The 22,319-nt window shown below is 36.0% G+C and overlaps 1 protein-coding gene across 3 annotated transcripts in view; it reads right to left on the bottom strand.

Annotated features, from left to right (window-relative positions):
- Positions 1-21,409, bottom strand: part of LOC121295061 (endophilin-A1-like) — a 51,510-nt gene extending 30,101 nt beyond the window's left edge. For 2 of the 3 annotated variants that reach the window (XM_041219362.1, XM_041219371.1), the window contains exon 1: positions 21,234-21,409. In XM_041219362.1, the coding sequence (XP_041075296.1) occupies positions 21,234-21,278 (45 nt within the window). In that variant the 5' untranslated portion in view covers positions 21,279-21,409. Of the gene's footprint in view, positions 1-14,161; positions 14,232-21,233 lie in introns of those variants that run through there. The other variant, XM_041219380.1, reaches the window with a different exon arrangement.
- Between the last annotated feature and the right edge of the window lie 910 nt (positions 21,410-22,319).

The raw sequence follows: 22,319 nt of genomic DNA, 5'->3' as shown, positions 1-22,319 counted from the left end.
ATAATTAATTATTTTGTGTTCCAGATTCTCAAGCATAACTATACAACACTCAATAGTGCTGAATTAACAAATACTAAAATAAACTAAAATGTAGATCTGCAATACAGATTCTGCAGTATTGTAATTAATTGGCATTGCAGTACATTGAATTGAATGGAAAGGCAAGGGCTAGACATGAAGCTCAACCCTTACAGTAAGTTTGTGATGTCAATATTATTAACTAATCAGCTGTGAGGAGTATATCTGTTACAGTATACATAATGTTTTAGTTTTCTTTTTTTTACATAGTGTCATTCCAAATATATAAAACAGACATGTTTTTTTCAACTGGCCTGTTAAAATATACCCCTCATATCATCGCAAATATACAAAAACGTCTTCACTGCAGTACATACAGCATTTCAGTAATAAGAAGATCCCCTTTTGGAATTAGCATGCATTACAGGCCAGTCTGGTGTACTTTACTTACCAAACTGCTACCTAATCCCTGTTAATTCTGTCTGTCCTGGGTTATGTCTCTTAAGTAATTATCTAAAAAAAAAATCTGGTCAATCACAATGCTGGTTTTCCCTGATTATTATCAGTAGTAGCAAGATAATTTCATGGTAGCAAGATAATATATGTCCTATATACAGTTACATATATATATATAATATATATATATATAATAGATATATATATATATATAATATATATATATATATATATATATTATAGACATAATACGTAATATGTTTTATCCAAGGACTGAAGGTTTCCTGACTCCCTTACCAGTAGTATTGTGTTGGTATTTTGTTTATGGTATTTTTTTTTCATTGAATTTATAAATAATAACATTATCAAAGGTATCTTGCAGTCTTTTCAAAACTGTACTTCGCATTGAGGGAACACTTCCAGCACATGCGATTTACTTCTAGGAGTTTGAATCCTTATAAGAAAAACTTTTTTGAACAAACTTTTTTTTTTTTTTTTTTTTTTTTTTTTTTAAAGTAAACAGTCACAGTAATAAAGAAATTAAAAGAAACCAGACTCCAAGAAGCTAGGCTCGCAATCACTGCTTTTCTTGTGACTGACATGTTTTCAGTGGCAATTGCATTCCTTTATGTGACTTCAGGATTAACAGCATTGAATAGTATCTGTAAGGAGCATTCCATAAATACAGTTTCAAATAAATTACCATTGAAAAATGTCATTCTTCTTTACCATAATGTGTGTATGTGCTTTTCATACAGTAAAAATAAATCTGAGACCAAGGACATTTCTGCAATTTATATTAGGTAAGATTTACTGGAATTATTTTGTTTACATCATGTACTTAAAATACTGTGCGATCAACACTCATTGAAACCATTTGGAAACCATTTACTTCATTCACAATAGCATTTTCAATGTGATTCTTATTTAGATAGTGTGAACATGATATAACTAGGCTAATTGCAGTCTGGTTAGCTGATTTTTGAGATAATTGACCCACCCCTTGAAAGTAATAAGAAGCACTGCATTACCAAAAATGAATATAAACGCCCTGCTTTGCTTGATTTACTATAGAAGCAAAATAATGCCAGTTCAGAATCTTTGTAGCACACAAACCCCAAATTAACAGATGACAAAAAATATCCGACTACACGTCTTATTGGGACCAGCTAGTGCTGTTAATTATCCAGTTACTAGACAGATGTAAAGAAACATCTGTGGTTCTTAGTAATGTTTTACATGTGTGTGTTTATTGTAATGACATGCTAAACAGATTCTAAATGGACAGTTACACACATAAAACCATAGTTCAGATGGTTTGAACACACTTATATTCAGCCTGCGTGAAATGCATATCCCATGTTTCTTGCTTGTAGAGCACATTAGTCAGCAGCTGGCTCGAAAAGCATTGAGATCTATGGGCAAGTAAAATCAAGCAGGCTCATATTCTGCATGCTCTAATAAAAAGTAATTCTTCTTTGGGCTAGTCTCAGAGGATGCTGTGTACCCTGCAATGGATCTTACTGTGGAACGACTGCAGTAGAGAGTGTAGAAAGTGCTTGCATGCCTGTTTTAGTGTCTGTCCTCCACTAACACCAATAAGGTCACCACACAGAACAGTTACATCAGGATGAATTATGCAAGCACTCTGCACTGCATCCACAGGGAGCACCAAAGATAAGATCGATATGTGTCAAACCTGTCGTGGATAAAATATGCAAAGCAAGGGCTGAATAAGCCCTGCACTGGTGTACTGGTTGAAACAGAACTCCCTCTTTATATATAAGATGGAGAGGGTGGCCTTTTGACTTATGAAGGACGAGGGGAACCACAGCTGCACTATTAATGCCCAATCTTAGAATACATGTTGGGAATATTATTATTACTTATGACTCTTAATTACGTACATTACAAAAATATATTTGACTAAATGCAATTAATATATTAGTTTAGAACTCTTGTTAACCCCTGTCACAAAGACAGCCAGAGTGGGTGGCGTCAGACCAGAAACAGGAAAATAAACAGACAGAGAGGTGGAGTTTGGTGGAGCTGAGCGAATGGTCTCGCTCAGCATTTAATGAGTGAACAGACATAGAAAATAAACGGTTGGAACAAACAAAAACACAGGACACGGCACTCGTCAACAAAAAGACAAACAAAACGGACTATACAGACAAACACGGTGAGCAGATATTTAACTACCATTCTTATCATAATTACTACCTCCGTCTCCTATCCCGTTCTCCACTCACCGAACACCCAACCCCAAGTGGGTGAAAACATGCTGCTTTTATGCAGCTGTACCAAGACTCGATTGCTAATCAATCATTCAATTGGAGTCTCGGTATAACTGCACGTGAATTAATAAAGTGCAATTCCCTGTGCTAACATATTACATTTTACTTGCACGTGAAGTGCTGTGCAATCCTCGTGCCTAAATACAAATATACATTTTAAACACTTGTGTTACACAGACCCATTTATATGCCGTGTACCAACGAATATACACCAAGATTTAACACACCACACGCAATATATAACAGAAAATACACACAGGGGCGGGCAATTCGTCACAACCCCTTATAAAAGTAACAGTAATTTTTCATTTTGGAGTTTTCCTCTGCTTTTCCTATGGTTATACTATACTTTTACAATAAATTACCTTGTTTTTTATATACTCTATCATACCCCCCAGTGTGTTGTAATAAACTGAAATATCCCAACGGCTGTCGGTGGTATGAGGATCAACGCAGAGTGTCTCTAACCCCGTACTGTTGTGATATTTCAGCACATCACAACACTGTGGAGTAACATAATTCAGTTATAAATTGTCATTCATCAACTGTATTAATTAGGAACCTACACCCTTGAAAAGGACTTTCATTGGTCTTTTGGTCTTTTCACTGTTTAAAAAAAGAATGGTAATGTGAGCAGTGCTGTGTGTGTGAGAGTCTGATTGCTGGCATCAAATGGAACAACATTTGATTATTTTTTTTTTCTTTTTTCACTGGTCCTTAACAAGTAAACTAAAACATTGCAAATGCACATAAAACTATTTTTGTATGATTGCATACCACTTACATGTAAAACGAACTGATTAAGTTATGAAACTATAGTATATTTAGCTACGTTACAATCAGAATTTTGTTTCTTCTGGTGTACAGATGAACTAGCATATTAGAAAGGTCCCCCCCCCCCCCCCCCCCCCCCCCCCCTGTTGATTGTAGGTCAAATGACTGATGGGTATGAGACATCAATCTTTTGTTTAGCCTCTTGTTTAATCACTTGACAAAACCAAGAGGCTCAATGCCACAGGCATTGCTGATTGTCAAGCAACTTCACTACAATCACCCCTTTGGAAGAGCGGTAGTCGTATGCTTCACGCTTTTGCCGTGTCAAATCCATTTGGACTTTACTTGATAATTCACTGATTGTGAAAATAGAATGTATTTAAAAGGTGGACATAAAAAAAAAAAAATATTCCACAATTTTGCATTTTTATTTTTTGGTAAGCATTTAAATATTTAGGAACATTTGTTGTATAATAACTATTTTGAATGTGACAATGTGACAACACCATTTTTTTTTTTACATAATAAATATTATGTTTACTCTTGAATTTCTAGACCCTGAAATGTTGTGTACGGTGTAAGAAATATAGCCTTAATTAGAATGTGTGTTCTGTAGTTGGCCAAACTACAAAAGTACTCTATGGGGTTAATATATCAAAGCCTAGAACAAACACTACGTGCCTTCTCATTATATATGACATTGGCACGGCAATGCCTAAAGCAGTGACCTTTTCCAGTTGAACACGTCAGTCTTCTTGAATGTTCTAGAATCTATAATGTTGTCCGCTGGGACCTGTGCGCTGCCGCAGTGCAGCTTAACAATCACGCTCCTAAATCCCTGTCATAGCCAGTTAAAAGGACACTTAACCCACAAGAGGAATATTTAATGCTATAAGGGACTGGTGAATACTGATAGCTTCTTCGTGCCCTTGGAAAATCCACCCACATCCTAAATGATCTCGTATCACGAAAACTGGATGAGCAAGGCTTGTTTTCTGTGGATGATGGGTATAATTCAGTTACAGCATGTAATTATTAACATGCAAATATGAAGGAAGGGTAATACGAAATGGGTTACAGCATTTTTGCTTTATCATTCAAAAATATATTTTGATATAAAAATTATTTTTTTCTGATGTTCTGTTAGCCTAGACTACAAATTGGACAATAATTCAAAGTGTACGACTGTCTCTATACAGCAGACATTTCAAAAACAATACTATGCTAGCTGAAATGCTTTATGAGATTCGGGCAATTGTAGGTGCAACCGATTTGAAATTTCATATCAGCGCCCCTAACTGGGATGCTTTAAAATGTGATGCATAAAAGTCATTTCAGAAATGTCCTTTAAAATTTATAGATTTTCGTGTGTCTAATTGTCATCGAGTTCTGATTATTAATTATATATATATATATAATATATAATATATATATATATATATATATATATATATATAATATATAAGATAGTTATTCTCTAATAAGAGATGGCTGAGAATTATGCAATTGACCTCCAATTATACTGTATTGCATTTGAACACCCATCAACAAGCAAATAGCATAGTCACCCTACATTTTAAGAAGTGTTGTTGACACCATTATCCGTGTATAAATCATTTGCAGATTTTTCCATTTCCACAAATCTTGGGAGAGTTTTCTGTTTATTTTAGTACACAGTTTACAATTATATACCCAATTCAACTTTTATAAGGGTTCTGTAAAGATTTCTCAAGTGAAATGGACTGATTTTGTTCAGATATAACCGGTAACAGATGTCTTTGCACTGGGAGGCCACACGAGTGATGACATGCTGAGGACTTACTGAAGGTACAAAAAAACAATGCTTAAAACTTGTTATGTTTCTTGTTTTATTATCTGGCATTTAGCCCAGGGTAGTGTCTGACACGTCTCTATACAGCAGAGTAGTGTAAGAGTAGTGTAAGGTAGGGCTATTGTACCGGTGCAGACTGCACAGATTATGTGATATTAGGGCTAATCTTATCTCACTGTGGGGTAACCTTCATTATCGATGTCTGTAACTTTGAGTTTATTCTACAACAAGCATGCACAGATGATCTATTTCACCACATAACACCTAAGTGGTTGAGCAAAATATATTTAGAAATAGACTAAATGTATTCTTTACACAGGTTCTTTAGAATTTTAAGCTACCCAATTCCACCAAATAGTGCCCTTCTACCACTTAAATAGTTTCAAATCTTGAATACATCACACTGAACAGGAAGTTTAAAGTTAAAAAGTATTATTACATTCTTGCCATGCTTCCTGTAGAGAGGGGGTACAACTTATCTTTTTTCCATATATATAATTTATTTTCTCTATGTATTCAAATGTATGCCCTGCTTTCATAAATGTAACTGTATATGTAATGTAAAAACAAAAAACATTGTCCTCCCAAGCAGCTAAACCTGCTTGAAAAGGGCTATTGACGGAACACTGGACAAGGCAATAAAGTTTTGGTTCAAGGGTGGGTTTGAATTTAGAATTGAATAGTTAAGTGCAATAGTGATGTGTTGCATGTTTTAGGCTAACTGTCCCTTCTCAACAAACAACATTCAAATTAAAATAATGGATAATCTAGCTACCTGTATAGGAGGGTGTTTGAGCCCATTCTTCCATTTACAGCACAGAAAGGCTGGGATCAATTGCTCAATTTCAGCATTTCTGCCAGAGGGATTATGTGTTGGAAGCAAACACCAGCTGAAAGCCAGCAGGCTTGCATAAACCATTCAACAGCAACAGGACAGAAAATAATCAGAGTATGTTCAGTGTGAGTTTGCCAGCAAACATTATAGAGGATTGTTTTGCAGCAAGACAAAATATCTAGATGACGCCTCTTTTTTAAGTGAAAAATGAAATGCCTGTGAAAGAGCTGTTTCGAGGCATGACAATACCTTTCTTTGTCTCAGAATTGTAGTTCACTAAGAGGAATCAACTTTCTTTGGTTGGTATAACAGCAGACCAACTGTAGAGCTGAATTACTGTATGTAAGTGTGAGGTGTAAACACCCCTCCATCTGCTACTTTGGAATAAATAAAATTCAACTTGCTGTCACAGCTACAGGGTAGAAGATAAAAATAGCAATTCAATCTTGGACATTGACAGAGGAGATTGGCAAAATCAGAATACAAATATTGTTTTGTAGAAACAAATATCCTGCTATAGTGTTTAAAAAAATAGAAAAAATACAAAATAGGCCTACATATTTCCATTAAGCATATAAGAGTGGTGCAGCGTCATGTTATTCACTGATCAATGCCGTTTTGCCCTTGACAGATCTGACGGAAGAGAACGTGTGTGGAGACGTCGTGGTGAATGTTATTCTGACTGTTGTGTTGTTCAAGCCAACCAGTGGGGCTGTGGAAGTATGATGATGTGTGGAGGAATCTCCTTTAACACAAAATGTCTTTGGTGCAGACTGAGTGCAACCTTACTGCTCAGTGATACACTGACCAAGTTAGTAACAGGCAACAGTTTTTCCATTCTTGCAAGCCAATCAAAAAGTGTCGATTTTCCAGCAGGACAATGCAAGACCACATCATGCTAGTATTTCAATTGTACAACTTCAAGAAAAAAATGTTGAGGTCTTGCCATGGCTAGCTTTTTCTCCTGACCTGAGTCCAACAGAATATCTATGGGACAAAATTGCCAGTGCCATCCACAGGAGACAACTGCGACCAGCCAACCTTCGGCAGCTGGCTGCAGCTGCACAGAAAGAGTGGTGGAACATCCCACAGCTGTCTTTCCAGAGGCTGATCAGGTCTACTATGAATCAACGCATCTCTCTATACCAGCTCCCTGGGCCACCTCATCTCCTCCCATGGCTTCTTGTGTAATTTCTATGCTGATGATACCCAGATTTTCCCCCCTCTAACTTTGAAATTTCCTCCCGTAGCTTTCCCTGTCTCTCGGCCATCTCCTCCTGGATGCACTCGCATCATCTTAATCTCAACCTCTGCAAGTCAGACCTCCTTTTCTTCCCCCTCTTCCTTTCCCACTGCTGATCTATCTCTTTTCCTCTTGAATCCACCACACTCTCTCTCTCCCCTCATCCATCAAGAACCTCGGTGTCACCCTTGACCCCTCCCTCTCCTACTCTTATGCTCCTATTGCTTCTTCCTCAGCAACATATGTAGAATTTGGCCCTTACGCACCGACTACTTCACACAGCTCCTAGTTCAGGCCCTGGTACTCTCCAGCCGTGACTACTGCAACTCCCTCCTGGTCGACCTCCCTGCTTCTGCTATCGGTCCGCTCCAGCTCATCCAAAACTCTGCTGCTCGCCTTGTCTTTTCCCTTCCTCATTTCTCCCAAGCTACACCGCTCCTCTGCTCAGCACTGGCTCCCAATATCGCTGCTCGCATCCTATTCAAAACTCTTGTACTTGCCTATCGCTGTCTCAACCTTTCTGCTCCCTCCTATCTCCAGACCATCATTTCTCCCTATACCCCTTCTAGCCCCCTCTGCTCCTCCAAATTAGCTGTAACCCCCCCTCTCCACCTCCCCACTTCCAGAACTCCCTTTCCCCTCAATGGTGAAACAACCTACTATGGATATCAGGTCTGCAAAGTCATCCATTTATCATGCTTACTATGCGTTCTGACTGGACTTATTGGAAATATTTTTTTTTTCTATAACTTAACTGCTCTCAGTCATAATCGATCTTATATCTAATTATTTACTGTATTCTTTATTTTGCTCTTATTTGAATTTGATCTTATTTGCTATTGATTTTATTGTACTTATAACTGCTCTTGCAATAACTGCAATGGAATACTTTGCATTGTGATATTTTATAATGTGATATTTTGTAATGCGATACTTTGTAAAAAGCCTTTATACACTATAGTGAAACGATGACCGAAATGTTATTACTTTAAAATGAGATTTAGTGGAATGACATTTTCGAGTTTGTTATAAACCAGTGGTGAGCTTTAGAAATAACTGCATTGCACATTTTGTATAATTTATTTTAAGAATAAGAACGCTAACTCATTAAACTGGTCCAATTATTGCCTTTTTTTCTTATTCATGATGCTTTTTGGGACAGAGAATGTTCAGTGTTGACACAACTTTGACATAACTAGGGAAACTGACCAATGGGAAGCGAACATGTCTTTCTGACCTATGCTTTCGGACCATCTAAGTCGAGAGAGAGAGAATCAAGAAAATGCCAAGTACTGTGTTTATTGGTTACTCTATGGAGGATTCCTGTGGATGTTTCACCCTTAACAGTGCACAATTTAGCATTTAGCATTTTCCTAGTTGTTTTGGATTAACATCGGTTTCAACGTCCCACAGCCAGTAAAAAGGTCTGTGTGGTTTATAGGATAGGGAAGTTCATTAAATAGGCCCTGAGCTATTCTAGATAAAATGGAGCTTTGTAATGGCAGCAGTCTGCTTGCAATGACAGCTTAATCTGCACAGAGTTCTTGTTTACAGAGTTGAGAACATCTAGACAGTAGAGCTATGTAATCCAGAACAGTATCTATCAGGACTGAGCAGAACTGAGACCTAAAGAAATTAGTCTATGATAAAACTGAATCTGCTTTGGTCAACATCACTGAAAGGTCATAGTGTCACATTATGTTTGGGGGAGGGGGGAGAATAACATCTTATAAATGAAAGAGGAAGTGCTTCATGAAGAAGACTCTTAAGGCTTAAACTCCATGTTGCTTTTCTCTGTTTTATAGATTTTCTGTGATGAGTCAGGGCTGCCTTGAAATGACAATGTACCATAAATGCAAACCTCTGCTTTTTAAAGAATATAACCTTCAGGTGAACGCGCTTCAGGAACTTCAGCACATACTTTGGTGATTTGCTAATCTGACTCCAATGTAAAGTTGTTTTGAATCAGTTGATATTGATTGTTCATTTCCTACATTGGCAAGTGAGTGAGCAGAAATATATTGGGTTGTGTGGTGATGCAATGACCTCTGATTAAGGCAATTGGTAAAAAAAAAAACTCTTTTGGTTCACCAGTTCTTGGCCCTACACGTGTTTGAAATAAAAAAGCCGCTAAAGCACGAATCCAATTTGCAATCTCTGCCTGAGGCTTCAGGGTAAAACATTCAGTCAAAAACATTTCCACTGATCAAAATGCATACATTTGAAAACAAACAGTTACAGTACATTTGATGCCACAATCATTTATGTGTGTGTGTGTGTTCACACAATAAGTTAAATGGAGGCCATCTGGGTGCAATAAAAGTGGTTCACATGATTTCAGATTAAATACACCTGTCTCTGTAAGGTCCCACAGTTGGATAGTGCATTCAAAGCAAAGATACTACCATGAAGACCAATGAGCTTTCAAAACAACTCTGGGATAAAGTTGTAGAAAGGCACAGATCAGGGGAGGGGTATAAAAAGATTTCAAAGGCACTGAATATCTCTTGGAGCACAGTCAAGTCGATCATTAAGAAGTGGAAGGTATACGGCACCACTCAAATCTGCTTAGGGCAGACAGTTGTCCAAAACTTAGCAGCTGGGTAAGAAGGGCATTGGTCAGAGAAGCCAACAAGAGGCCAATGACAACTCTAAAAGACCTACCGCGTTCCATGGCTGAGATGGGAAAAACTGTCCATGTGTCAACAATATAATAGACCTGACTGGGACGGAGATTCACCTTTCAGCAGGACAATGACCCCGAGCACACACCCAATGCGACACTAAGTGGCTTAAAAACAAGAAAGTGAATGTCCTAGAGTGGCCCAGTCAAAACCCGGGCTTGAATCCCATTGAGTATCTGTGGCAAAACGTGAAGATTGCTGTCCACCAACAATCCCCATCCAACCTGACAGAGCTTGAACAATTTTGCCAAGAAGAATGGGTGAATATTGCACGATCCAGATGTGCAAACCTGTTAGAGACTTACCCCAAAAGCCTCACTGAATATTTATCTAACCAAGACATTTCAGTTTTTTTCAGTTTTCATTAATTGTTGTTTCACAATAAAAATTCTCTTGCCTCTTCAAAGTGTTGAGTAGGTTAGGGTTAGGGTTAGGGTTAGGATAAGGTATAATTGATTTGTTGTGTAAATCAAAGGGAAAATAATCCCATTTAAATGCATCAAGATTTCAGGCTGTAAGACAACAAATTGTGAAAACGTCCAAGGGGGTGAATACCTACTATAGGCACTGTATATATGAAACAAGAAAACACATAGCAAATGTGAAAAAATGTCAAGTTATCAAAAGTGCTCAACCATTTAAAGTGGAGATATCAAAAACACAAGCCAAGCTTCAAGAAACCATTGGGGCAACTTTTCCCAACACAAAGTAAACAGGCACAACTGTAAGAGCGGTGGGGATCAAGGTTGCCCCAGTTATTCATGCAAGTTCAATCCACTTTCATTGTGCCTGAAAAAAACAAGCCAAGTTAATAGAATCATGTAATATGGATAGAGTTGAAACAAGAATTTCATAAATGTATTTCATAAAAAAATAAATAAACATATTTACAAATGAAACCTTATGATTCATATAAATAATTTATTGGAAAATATTTAAAATGAGCAGCTAGTGTCTGAGTAAATCTAGTTATATAGGAGGAAGAACGTTACGAATGAGAAAAAATTCAAATTTGAAATCCGAAAAATGTAAATAAAATATTTTTTGATGTGACTTGTCTAAAGCAAATCCAGAGGGCAAAAAGTCTGTATCCTAGCAATGCGCTGACGACGGCTACCTACCATACTAACACTATTATAAGCAATTCACCAATATGTAATCAAAACTGGGGAAATTTAATGATGGATAAGCAATACCCAATGCATTGATTAATAGTTGCATCTCTAGTATGCACAGCAGATATATTCTTAATATCAACTGACAGAACAATGGCCAAGCATTCCTTTATCTGTTAGGCAAACATACAATAGCTCTACAGTATGTATCCATTGATTAATCTTGTTGGGTGAGGGGATCGAAGGTACTGTTGTTTTCTGTAGATTACTGCAGAAACAAATGCAGTTCATAATGTAGCTATAGGGCTTCAATTCATTCAATGTTTGAGCTTTTTACTTGCGCCAACTGACCATTAATAAAACATAACTAGGGTATAATGAGAGGCCAGGAGTATAGCAACCATTACTGCTAGGGAGTTGGTTGCTCACAACATAACAGGTTAAGAATACTGCAAGGGACCACAGTGCACATACCCCGTCTACCAACAGTATAACCATGAGAGCAATGTCATTAGGCCTAAAGTTCAGCTGCTGTCTGCAGTGTAGATGGTAAGTATTTCACAGTATTAATTAAAGCACTGAAAGGGTATTGATCTTGATGTCCTGGACAGAATTGGAACTGTGCATCACCATATCAGAGAGGTCACAGGGCCAAAATAGACAAATAGAGTTAACTTATGAGGCAGCATACAAAGAGACCAAGAGGCAATTGTTTATCTAACCCCCCCCCCCCCCCCCAAAAAAAAAAATAAAAATAAATTTGGGAAGTTAAAAAATGTATCAATTACTTGTTGAATGCCCCACATCTGCTCCACTATATGGTGCAGTATAAAATTAGGTGGTACAAAAAGTGAAAAGTGACAGTGTCACATGACTTTCTGAAATATCAAAATACACAGAAGATGTCAATATAACATGGATTTGCTTGAAATCTCAAAGAACAAACACATCTACATTACACATATTAATACTGATGCAGCAGACATATTCCACTGCCAAACAATGAAAGCAATGAAATGTCTTTAACTCCAAATTTTCCTCCAGCTATAAAGTTAACAGGTTTTAAACATGTGGGGCTGGCTATCTGCTTACAATACATGCGGAACATAAATTAGTGAACACATTTATTTATTTGATAATGTACTGATTAACCTGTTTAGCAGTTATTTATTCAGGTCAAGTCCAGAACACTTTCCTGAAACTGGTGATGAGAGTGAAAAGCTTCATCTCACACCCTTTCCATTTCACTGCCGAACTGTATTTGTTTCTGGCAGGTCAACCATTCCTAAACAAATGAACATAATTGATATAACTACTCTCTACTTTTATTTTGTTGTAGAGCTTTGAGATGCCAAAACCAGCAACAGACATTGGGTATTCCTAATACATAGTGTACATGCCAACAGTCCCCTCATATTTTTCACAACTCTCTCATGCTGTTTCTCCTTTGTTAAGCTGTAGAGAAGAGTTACGTGCTTCTCAGTTTGCTGTGCACTGACAAGATTATATCTCTTTACAGAACAAAGCACCAAACTAATACATTGCCCAATTTATCATTTCAATAACAGCTTTAAGTGTATAGTATATTTGCAGTTTTAACACACAGAAGCCAATATAATATAGTCTTATATAAAACTATATAATATATAATTGTTTAGCATGAACGACATACATATAAGAACATAATGTTTTAAGAACTTTATACATTGTTTTAAACAATAACCAAAAATTATGGTAATGAAAAACTGATGAAAAAAAAAAAAAACACTGGTCTACTTTACCAACAACATTGGCAGACGATTAACAGTGCTGGCCAACAAGTACACAATATAACCTATATATATATATTCTCAGCCAACAAAATGTGATTGTACTATAGTGTTGACAAAAAGCTTTACCAATGTGGACCAGACTTTTTTAGTGAATCTAACCTGTGCAGTCAAGAATTGAAAAGGCAATTTATTTTAAAGTTGTTATAGTCTGGAAAACCCCGAACATTTTCAGTTTTTTAAGAGACGAAAGACAGTTTCATGCTGATCTTTGAAATTTGGTTACAGGAGCACTTTATTCTATTGCTACTAATACAATTATCCTAATAAAGGTAGGTCTACAATTGTAAAGCAACTGAGTGGACTGTATTGAGCTTGGTGTATTTTTCTATGCTTAATCATCTCTATTGGATAACAGATGACAGCTTTAGGGAAGAGATGTTTATATTGGCCACCAACCTGACATGTGACAAATAAAAAAGATATACAATTTAATAAAACTACGTCGACAGCCTCTTTTAGAAACTGCCACTGACCTTTATTGTAGTGCAGAGACCCAGCTGCTGATTGATCTAATAGATATATGATGCAAAATGCCAAGGCAAAAAAAAGCTTTTTGAGAAATCCATTTGAGAAGTCAAAATGACTCATATCCTGCCCTTGTTCTGCCATTAAATGACCTTGAGCACATTTGTCTCATTTGTCACATTTGAGCACATTTGTACTCTTCCTTCCATCAGACTCTTTTAAAGTGTCTTGGGGTTACATTATCTTTGATGGCATTCTTGCATCGTTCGTTAGAGAGGGCGTAACTGCTATAACTACTCATGTTATATGTCTATCCACTAGTTATGAGGCAATGCAACACACTACCATTTTCTTGTTGTCCCTATGTAATAAACCCTGTCCAAAACCATCCTGTTTTTATAACATTGTATACGTGTGTATGGTACATCTACACACTTTGCAGCCCTTTAAGGGACATGAGTGTGACATTATAGTTCATGTGAGGACAAATGGAGTCTGAAGCTGCCTTGTGGCTGCTTGACTCAGCTGTGTCTCAGAAAGCTTGTTTGTCTTGTTCTCATACATACATATATACATACATACATACACAATATTTTAAACACCTACTGTACCCTGGCAGTTGAGCCACATTCAGAGGCTTGATGATCCAGTGGTTAAAGAAAGAGGCTTGATACCGAGAGGTTCCTGGTTCTATTCCTGGCTCAGCCACTGACTCACTGTGTGTGACGCTGAGAAAATCACTTAACCTCCTTGTGCTCTGTCCTTCAGCTAAGGCATAAAACAAACAAGGTCCTATTGTAAGTGTATCCCCTAGTCTCTGTAAGTTACTTTGGATAAAAGTGCCCGCTAAATGATAAAATAATAAGTAAGGCTGTCTTTGATTCAGTGAGTCTGCAAAGTGTTTAAATTGTTTTTGAGGGTTATGTGATCATTCCCCAATGATTACCACCTCAAATTCCATCCCTCAAGCTTTTGAGCTTTTGCATCGTTAGGATTTCATTGATTTAGAGATGCAACACCCCAAGAATTTTTGCCATGTCATCATCTTCCAACTTCTATTTAAAAAATGTGAATTATATATAGCTTCCAATTTGTACTAAGTAGTAAAACTATGTACAGTGCTTTAAAATATATTTTTTTAAACTGTTCAAAATTATCCCGGCATCCTGGTTTTCACAAACAATGTATTTTTGCTGTTTCAACTCGAACAAGAAATTCTAATACCTTTCATCATTGAAAACTTGCACTAAACAAAATGAGATATTCCATTCAATCTAACAGTATATTTCGCAATCCCTAAGCTTCTGTTCTTCACAAAATACTACACATCACATTGGCTTTACTGGCAGCCTTTTTTGATCTTGCATAACCCATAATCTCACACTAGAGATGCCACTGATTTTTAGACTGGCTTTTGCGAACATATTAAGTTTTATTAGGACCAGGTAGAGATCCAGTGAATTGAAAACCTGGTTAATATATAATTAACTGTACTGTATAGATAAAAGATATATTTAAGAAGCTACACAATTACCAGGGTCGAGTTTACTCCACTACACTGAAAATCTGTAACGGTGAACAGTCAATGAATGCACAGGCATGGGAATACTATGAGCTCGAAAAGGTCCATAAACCAATGGAACGGTGATATACTTGGCTGTCTTATTACATACTTGGTAATGCAATATCACTTGTTTCAGTGCAGCTGATGTTGGCCAAGAGCAGGACATAATTTAATATGAAGAATCAATAAATCACACGGTAGCTGAAAGATGAAAAAAAAAAACTAGATTGATGTAATACACAAAGAGAAAAGAATGGCACGACTTTCCCCTGAAAAAAGAACTACAGTGACACAGGCCTGCATAATGGATCTTACATGTGATTCTTCTCATAAAGCAATGACCTTTACTGTAACAAATGTTTTAATGAGCAACAATGTAGGGACATTCCTTTGGGAAAAGATTTTAAAATATTAACATTCTTTTCCTTAATGTTTTACTGTTGGTGTTTTTTGTTTTCCAGAGTTTATTTTCACTTTCAGGTGAAGCCATTTTTTTCTATCACAATTCTATGTGTTCACTTCCTGTGTTTCAGGAAATGGGAGCATCTTTTGAGGCTTTCACTTGCATGTCACACTGCACATACTGTAGGAAACTATATGGGGTCAGGTGGAAACCTATTTCGTGTGTAACATGTGGGATTAAGTAAAATTGAAAGTCTGGAAATCAACATATCAACATCAAAACAATAAGGTACATGTAAGAATTATGCTACGCTACCGAGATGTAAGAATATGTGTTTTAAAGACTTGCTTACACCTTCAAAAGCGCAGCATGGTCAAGATAATAACAGTTTAAGCTTCTAATTTAGGCACCACCTTTCCTTAATTAACTTATGCATTCATTGAAAAAATTACTAAATCTGTTTTAGTCACCCTCATTAGAACAGCAACTCTGTGAACATGAATTTTGTTGGTAGTAAAATAGGTGACTTCAAATGTGACTGTAAAAGAATGAAAAGCTGTAATTTTTAGTAGTGGAACACTTTTAAATATATTGGAATTACCAATTAATCAGAAACTAAATGAATGATCCACCAGGCATTTGTTCAAGTACCTAATGATCAACATCTGAAAATAAGTTAGAACATTGTGGCATTCCTCAAAGTCAAACACTTCAAAAGGCTAAGGATTTTGATATGACATACAGTACTCTTTCAAATAAAACTATTGCAACCTTTTCTGTACAAAGTGGCAAAGTGTATTTTGATGATTCACCATGTAACAATATTTTTTTTTTTTTTTTGTTCCTGGGTAGTAAGTGTTATTTCCTAATTGCTTATGCCTCAAAAGTATAGAAAATGGCTATTATTCCCCACAAACTTTGCTTTTGTGACCAGGACAGTGATATTTCAAAATATCACTATTTCCAATGGGAAAACGGGCAAATGTGTGTCTTTTCGTTCACATAAAGTCAGAAAAAAACATCATATGAATCCAAATTAACATGTATTTATACTAAAGTAATACAAAAATGACGACAAAAGATTTAGAAGTGAGTAGTTTTTCGAGATTTACGATTATACTGTATTCACTTCTAAATCTTTTGTAATCATTTTTGTATTACTTTAGTATAAATACATGTTAATTTGGATTCATATGTTGTTTTTTTCTGACCTTATGTGAACGAAAAGATACACATTTGGCCGTTTTTCTATTGGAAATAGTGATATTTTGAAATATCACTGTTCTGGTCACAAAAGCAAAGTTTGTGGGGAATAATAGCCATTTTCTATACTTTTGAGGCATAAGTAATTAGGAAATAACACTTACTACCCAGGAACAAAAATTGTGTTACATAGTGTTATGCAGAGATAATTTACAATGAGGTAATTCCAGATTAAGTAGTGTTTCCTAAATTTGTGGGTGATGACGACAAATAGATGACAAATGATGACAAATTTTTGCAACTAAAGAAAATGAGGCATAGTCAGTTGTATTATGGAAGAAACTAGGTATTATGAGCAACATAATGTATCCAATTGTATTTGACACCAGTTACAGAACGACTGTTATTACTATCTGGTGAAAGAAAGCAATGGTGTTTGCAAGCTTTTGCTTGTTTTTTTCTTCATTATTGATACTCACACATTGTTGTTATTGAAATGTGCTCATTATTATTATTATTATTATTATTTATTTATTATTACAAAAACACATAGGCCTACTTTTAGTCATCACAGATTACACATGTTCTCGAGACCAATAACAAATACTCATTGCATCATTGCACACCAATCAGTACATTTCCAGTGGCTCTTTTTTTCCATCTAATATAAAGCCAAACAACAGATGCACAGATTCAGTAGGTTTTACTGTATCAGCCCAACCCTGAAACAAGTAAAACTACAGTAGACTAAAACTGTAAAATCAGTCAAAACATGGTATATGATCATATATTTCAGTAAGCTACTGTTCAGTTTTAAATAACTTGGGGCATATTCATAACACCCCCCCCCCCAACACCACCACCACCCCCACCACCTCCAAACTAAAAACATAAATTGACACAGTAGGTTTACTAGAAATGTGTATTATTTATAAGCTGTGTTATAGCATGGATTTTCTGCTGTTCAATGTTATCAAAGTTTACAAAATGTCAGGGCTGCTGCCCAGCTAATTAAGGATCTAATCAATTTCTAAATTCTAATCAATTAAAGCATTCTCCTGTCTCTGACGTCTTGATGCAACTGCCTCTATTAATACATACAGAGAACTGGGAAGGAGCAATCCAGCAGTGAAATGTGAACATTTGTTGGACTAATTGGGTTCCCGCCTGTGCTCCAACAGACAACATACTACTTACTGGTAGTGTATTATTTATAATGACAAATATAATTGAAACAAAATCCAATTAATGTGTGTTACTACATTTGGTGTTTGCAGCCAAGAACTTCTTGGTGTTAAAAGTAAGTAGTGGATTTCTGAAAAAAAATAAATAAATTAAATTTATATATATATATATATTATATATATATATACAATATATATATATATATATATATATATATATATATATATATATATATATATATACACGTCCCCATGTGTTGCTACAACTGTTTAAACAGAACATACCTGTAATTTTCCTTTTCACTGATAACATCCTGACACTTATACATAACTTTAAAGTCTGTTTCAAAGCTCTTTGCAAAATTTCCGCTCTAGTGCAGTTAGTGTAAGGATTATTGCCCACATTGTCAAACAGGTAAAGCCATACATTCATGATGTGATGTGGAACAGAAAAGCCAGAGCACTTGTTTTTACGCAGTGATTTAGAAAACAGATCTCAAACCCCAGTGCACTAGAGTGGGCATTTTGAAATGAGCTTTGAAACAGACTTTAAAGTTCTAAGTCTAAAAAGTTGTCAAGAAAATAAAAATTATAGTTATGTTATTTAAACTGTTGTAGGAACACGTGGGGATGTTTAACACTATATTTTTGGAACCCCACTACTTACTCTTTAAGGTCTCTGTTGGATACTAATTCTCTCTAAACCAGGATATTTGGACCATATTAAAAACTGAAACTAATTTATAGTTACCCCTCCTATGCTATTAATGTATCTGATTTAGTTTGTATGACCCTTAAAGTATAAGTAGCTTTAAATATATTGATTTATTATCATTTTAGTCCAAATCTGTCTTTGCCTTTCTTTAAGACTCAAGAATCCTACATGCTTGGGCTGAGCATCCCAGTCACATCCTAAGCCCCTATCACACTGGCTTGCTCTACACGGGTCGTGACCTGGTGTCATGCGGGTCAGCTATGCGATTTCATACTGCTTTTTGAAGAAGCAAGATTGACCTGGGTGACAGAAGCAAGAACACAATGCCCCAGAAGCAGCAACGGTCACATGACCACCCTTTCATCTGTTCAGGCTTTCAAGATGGCATTCTTGTTAAGGACCCTTCTTTCCAGGTTTCTCTGGATTGAATCATCAGCCAAAATGCTGAATAGAGTAAATGTTTCTTCATTGTTCCATGCCATCCCTGCAGCAATCTGGCTCAGGGTGTGTCTCAATCAACGGAAATATGGCTTAACAGGAAAAAAAAAAATGTCTCGCAAGTTCCTTTAGGAAGTGAAACCTTTGTTACTTTGTCCGCTTACAGACACCCATTATGCATTTTGTCTCGCTTGACTGGGTCTAAGTGTGTCGACCCACATCCTGCGTTGGATCGATCTAGGGTTGACCCGGGTACGCGATTTCACACTACGTGGGATTGTGACCCCAGAACCTGGGTCGTGACCTGGTTAGGCGCGCCAGTGTGAAGGGGGCTCTAGTCTCATTCCAATTCAGTCATGTGAAAACTTGACTTTTCTACATTTATATTGACAGAGTAAGTGGGGCTGGCACAGTTGAAAGGTCACATTGTCACAATTTTATACCTTCCTATTCCTGTTGAAACGTCACTTAAACACTTAGTAAGATCAAAACAATATCATGGTGGATCTCTCATGCTGACTGAGGGAGGCACCTGAGCAAACGAGAAAACTGTGTAACATGTTGTTGCTAACCAGTGAGTGTAAGAGGATGGGTTGGCCAATCAGACAGAAGGAACATACCAATATTCTTATTAAATGTGTATTGCCTACACCAGACAATACACCAGGCTGACAACATGTCACCGTTTAGCCCTGACAGTCCAGGTTTTCCTTCAAGGTCCCGGTATTCCGACATTTTTCTTAATCTTTTAATAAGTCCCAGTTTTCAGTCACTTCCTGTAGTGCGACACACTCCAAGTACCTTTGGTCAAAATAACATAAACAACCACTTCATGTATAACTTAGTTTATGGCTAAGGCCCTGTGAAAATCTAAATTTTCTTTAAAATTCACGGCAGTGTCACAGGTAAAGTATCATTTTTAGCGGAATGTGCACGGAAATATGTTATAAATTACGTGTACAGATTTTTTTTTTTTTTTTTTAAATTTTTAAATTTTAAACAGCAAATATACAGATACATGCACTGACATCAAAATTAACATCAAATTTATTCAAGCACTTTACAATAGCTTGTGAAACGGTGTTGAAATTAACAGCCTGTCGGTCAGTGATGCGTTAATGAGCCTTGCTGGTGCAGACCCCAGTTCTGTGGGTGACGCGTGTTTCTACGGCTAACCCTAGCAAGCGTCTACCGTTATACAGTATAATGCTAAAGTGAGTCATTAAGCATTTGGCATTTATTAATTTAATGTTTATAAATAACCAGCCCCTTTGCGTTTATTTTTTTACTTAGAATAATGGTACATATTTCATAGGTTTTTACTGTACTTCTGCTATGGAATGTCATCCGAAGGGTACACTAGACGTTCTTGTCTCTTTTTTCTAAGACGATGTTAACGACAAGAACCAATGAGAAACTACTCATCTGTGTCCTCGAGACCGGAAATAGACATTTTACATTCTGACGTTTTGCTAAATAGGCTACCATGCATGACGAACAACTTACATGTATAATGAATGTGTTATTTTCAGTGCTATTAATATTGGTAATATTGTATCGGTGTAGTATCGTACTATACTGTAAAGAAACATGGAAAATAAAATTACTGGTTTTCCTTTCGCTTGGAAAGCACGGCAGTGGCAGTCACATCCCAGAAGCCAACCATTCTTACATTCTGTTACATTACATTGCCTTTACACCATCGTAAAATTGTAACAGAACTCAAGATGAAGAAATGAAAAAATGCAACAAAATAAGTTATAAGTAGGAATAATAATAATATAAATAATAATAATAATAATAATAATAATAATAATAATAATAATAATAACGCATATTGCTACAAAGAAAAAGAAAAATAATAACAGAGAAACTAATTATCCCACCAGATAAGTACCCGTTTTTCGTGACCATGAAATAATACGTAACGGTACAGATTGTATGTGACGTGTATATCATGTCAAGGTGATAGATCAAAGTGAATCAGATCTAGTACTGTAGTCATGTCATTAATCCATTAGCACGGCTCCTACTGCATATTTTGCATACCTCAACACAAATAAACAATACGCCGATATATATATATATATATATATATATATATATATATATATATATATATATATATATATATATATTATATATATAATATATATAGATATATATATAATAACACCTGAGTAGCTTTGTGGAATTGTTTCTTCAGTCCCGCGACAGACATTGTTTTGCCTTTGTTCCGTATTATTCTTTTTTTTTTTTTTTTTTTCTGTGTGTTGCAGTGCAAGGGTAACCTCTTTTCGATGACTTTACCTTACTACTAGGATCTCCTGACACACGCCTCTCTATGCTGTGAGCAAGTTACATCGAAATGTCAGTCAATGACCACACTGCCGTGACGTCACGCTCCTTCATACCCTGCCTCTTAAAGGAATAGTCGAAATAGTTTATTATTATTATTATTATTATTATTATTATTATTATTATTATTATTTCAAGAAATACACATAACGTATGAGGCACGCGCCGTGGAATATTAGTTCATTAGTTTTACAGCACCTTTACCTTTAATGAACTATTTACATTTTTAACATTTTTTTTTTTTTTGTAATGCTTTATTCTAATCCTGTGTATTTTGACATTTTAATACTTTGCAAAACTACCCCATACCTCAAGAGAGGCTGCAATGTATTGTTAAAGAGCAATAAACACATAAACAAATATTTTCCTGTGGTATTGATTTTCTCCATTGTTGCAGACCATTAAAAATAATAATTATTAAAAAAAAAAAATTAAGTATCTATTTTTTTGTAACGCTAAGAGCTACAATTTTAATGCAGCTATGTATTATACCATTTGACTTAAAACAATACATATTTTCTGTATTACAAAGAAAAAAACAACCTTGCAATGTATGAAATACTATTAAAATAAAGGAATGTAATATATGCAGCACTGTGGACACTATAACTTTGTAATTAACTCGTTTTCGATGTACTTTTCTTCATCTTGTTTTTATTAAGCAAACAAAATAGAAAGAGGGAACATACACCATACGTGGGCTGGGGTGTGAATGCCACAGCCATACATGTTCCTCCATGGCACTTATTTATGTATTAATGTATTTATCATGCCATGCTTTCAGTTTTATTCAAGCAAAACCTACCATACATTTTAAATGAGCAAACAGAGCAAGAAATAATGAAGTGTGCAGGACCCTACGTTTATTTAACTGTACTGTGACAGCATGGGACTAGCTCAGGGG

Source organism: Polyodon spathula, chromosome 2 (genome assembly GCF_017654505.1).
Source record: "Polyodon spathula isolate WHYD16114869_AA chromosome 2, ASM1765450v1, whole genome shotgun sequence".
NCBI lineage: Eukaryota > Metazoa > Chordata > Actinopteri > Acipenseriformes > Polyodontidae > Polyodon > Polyodon spathula.
Note: the sequence above shows the minus strand (reverse complement) of the source record. Positions and strands in the feature narration are given on the sequence as shown.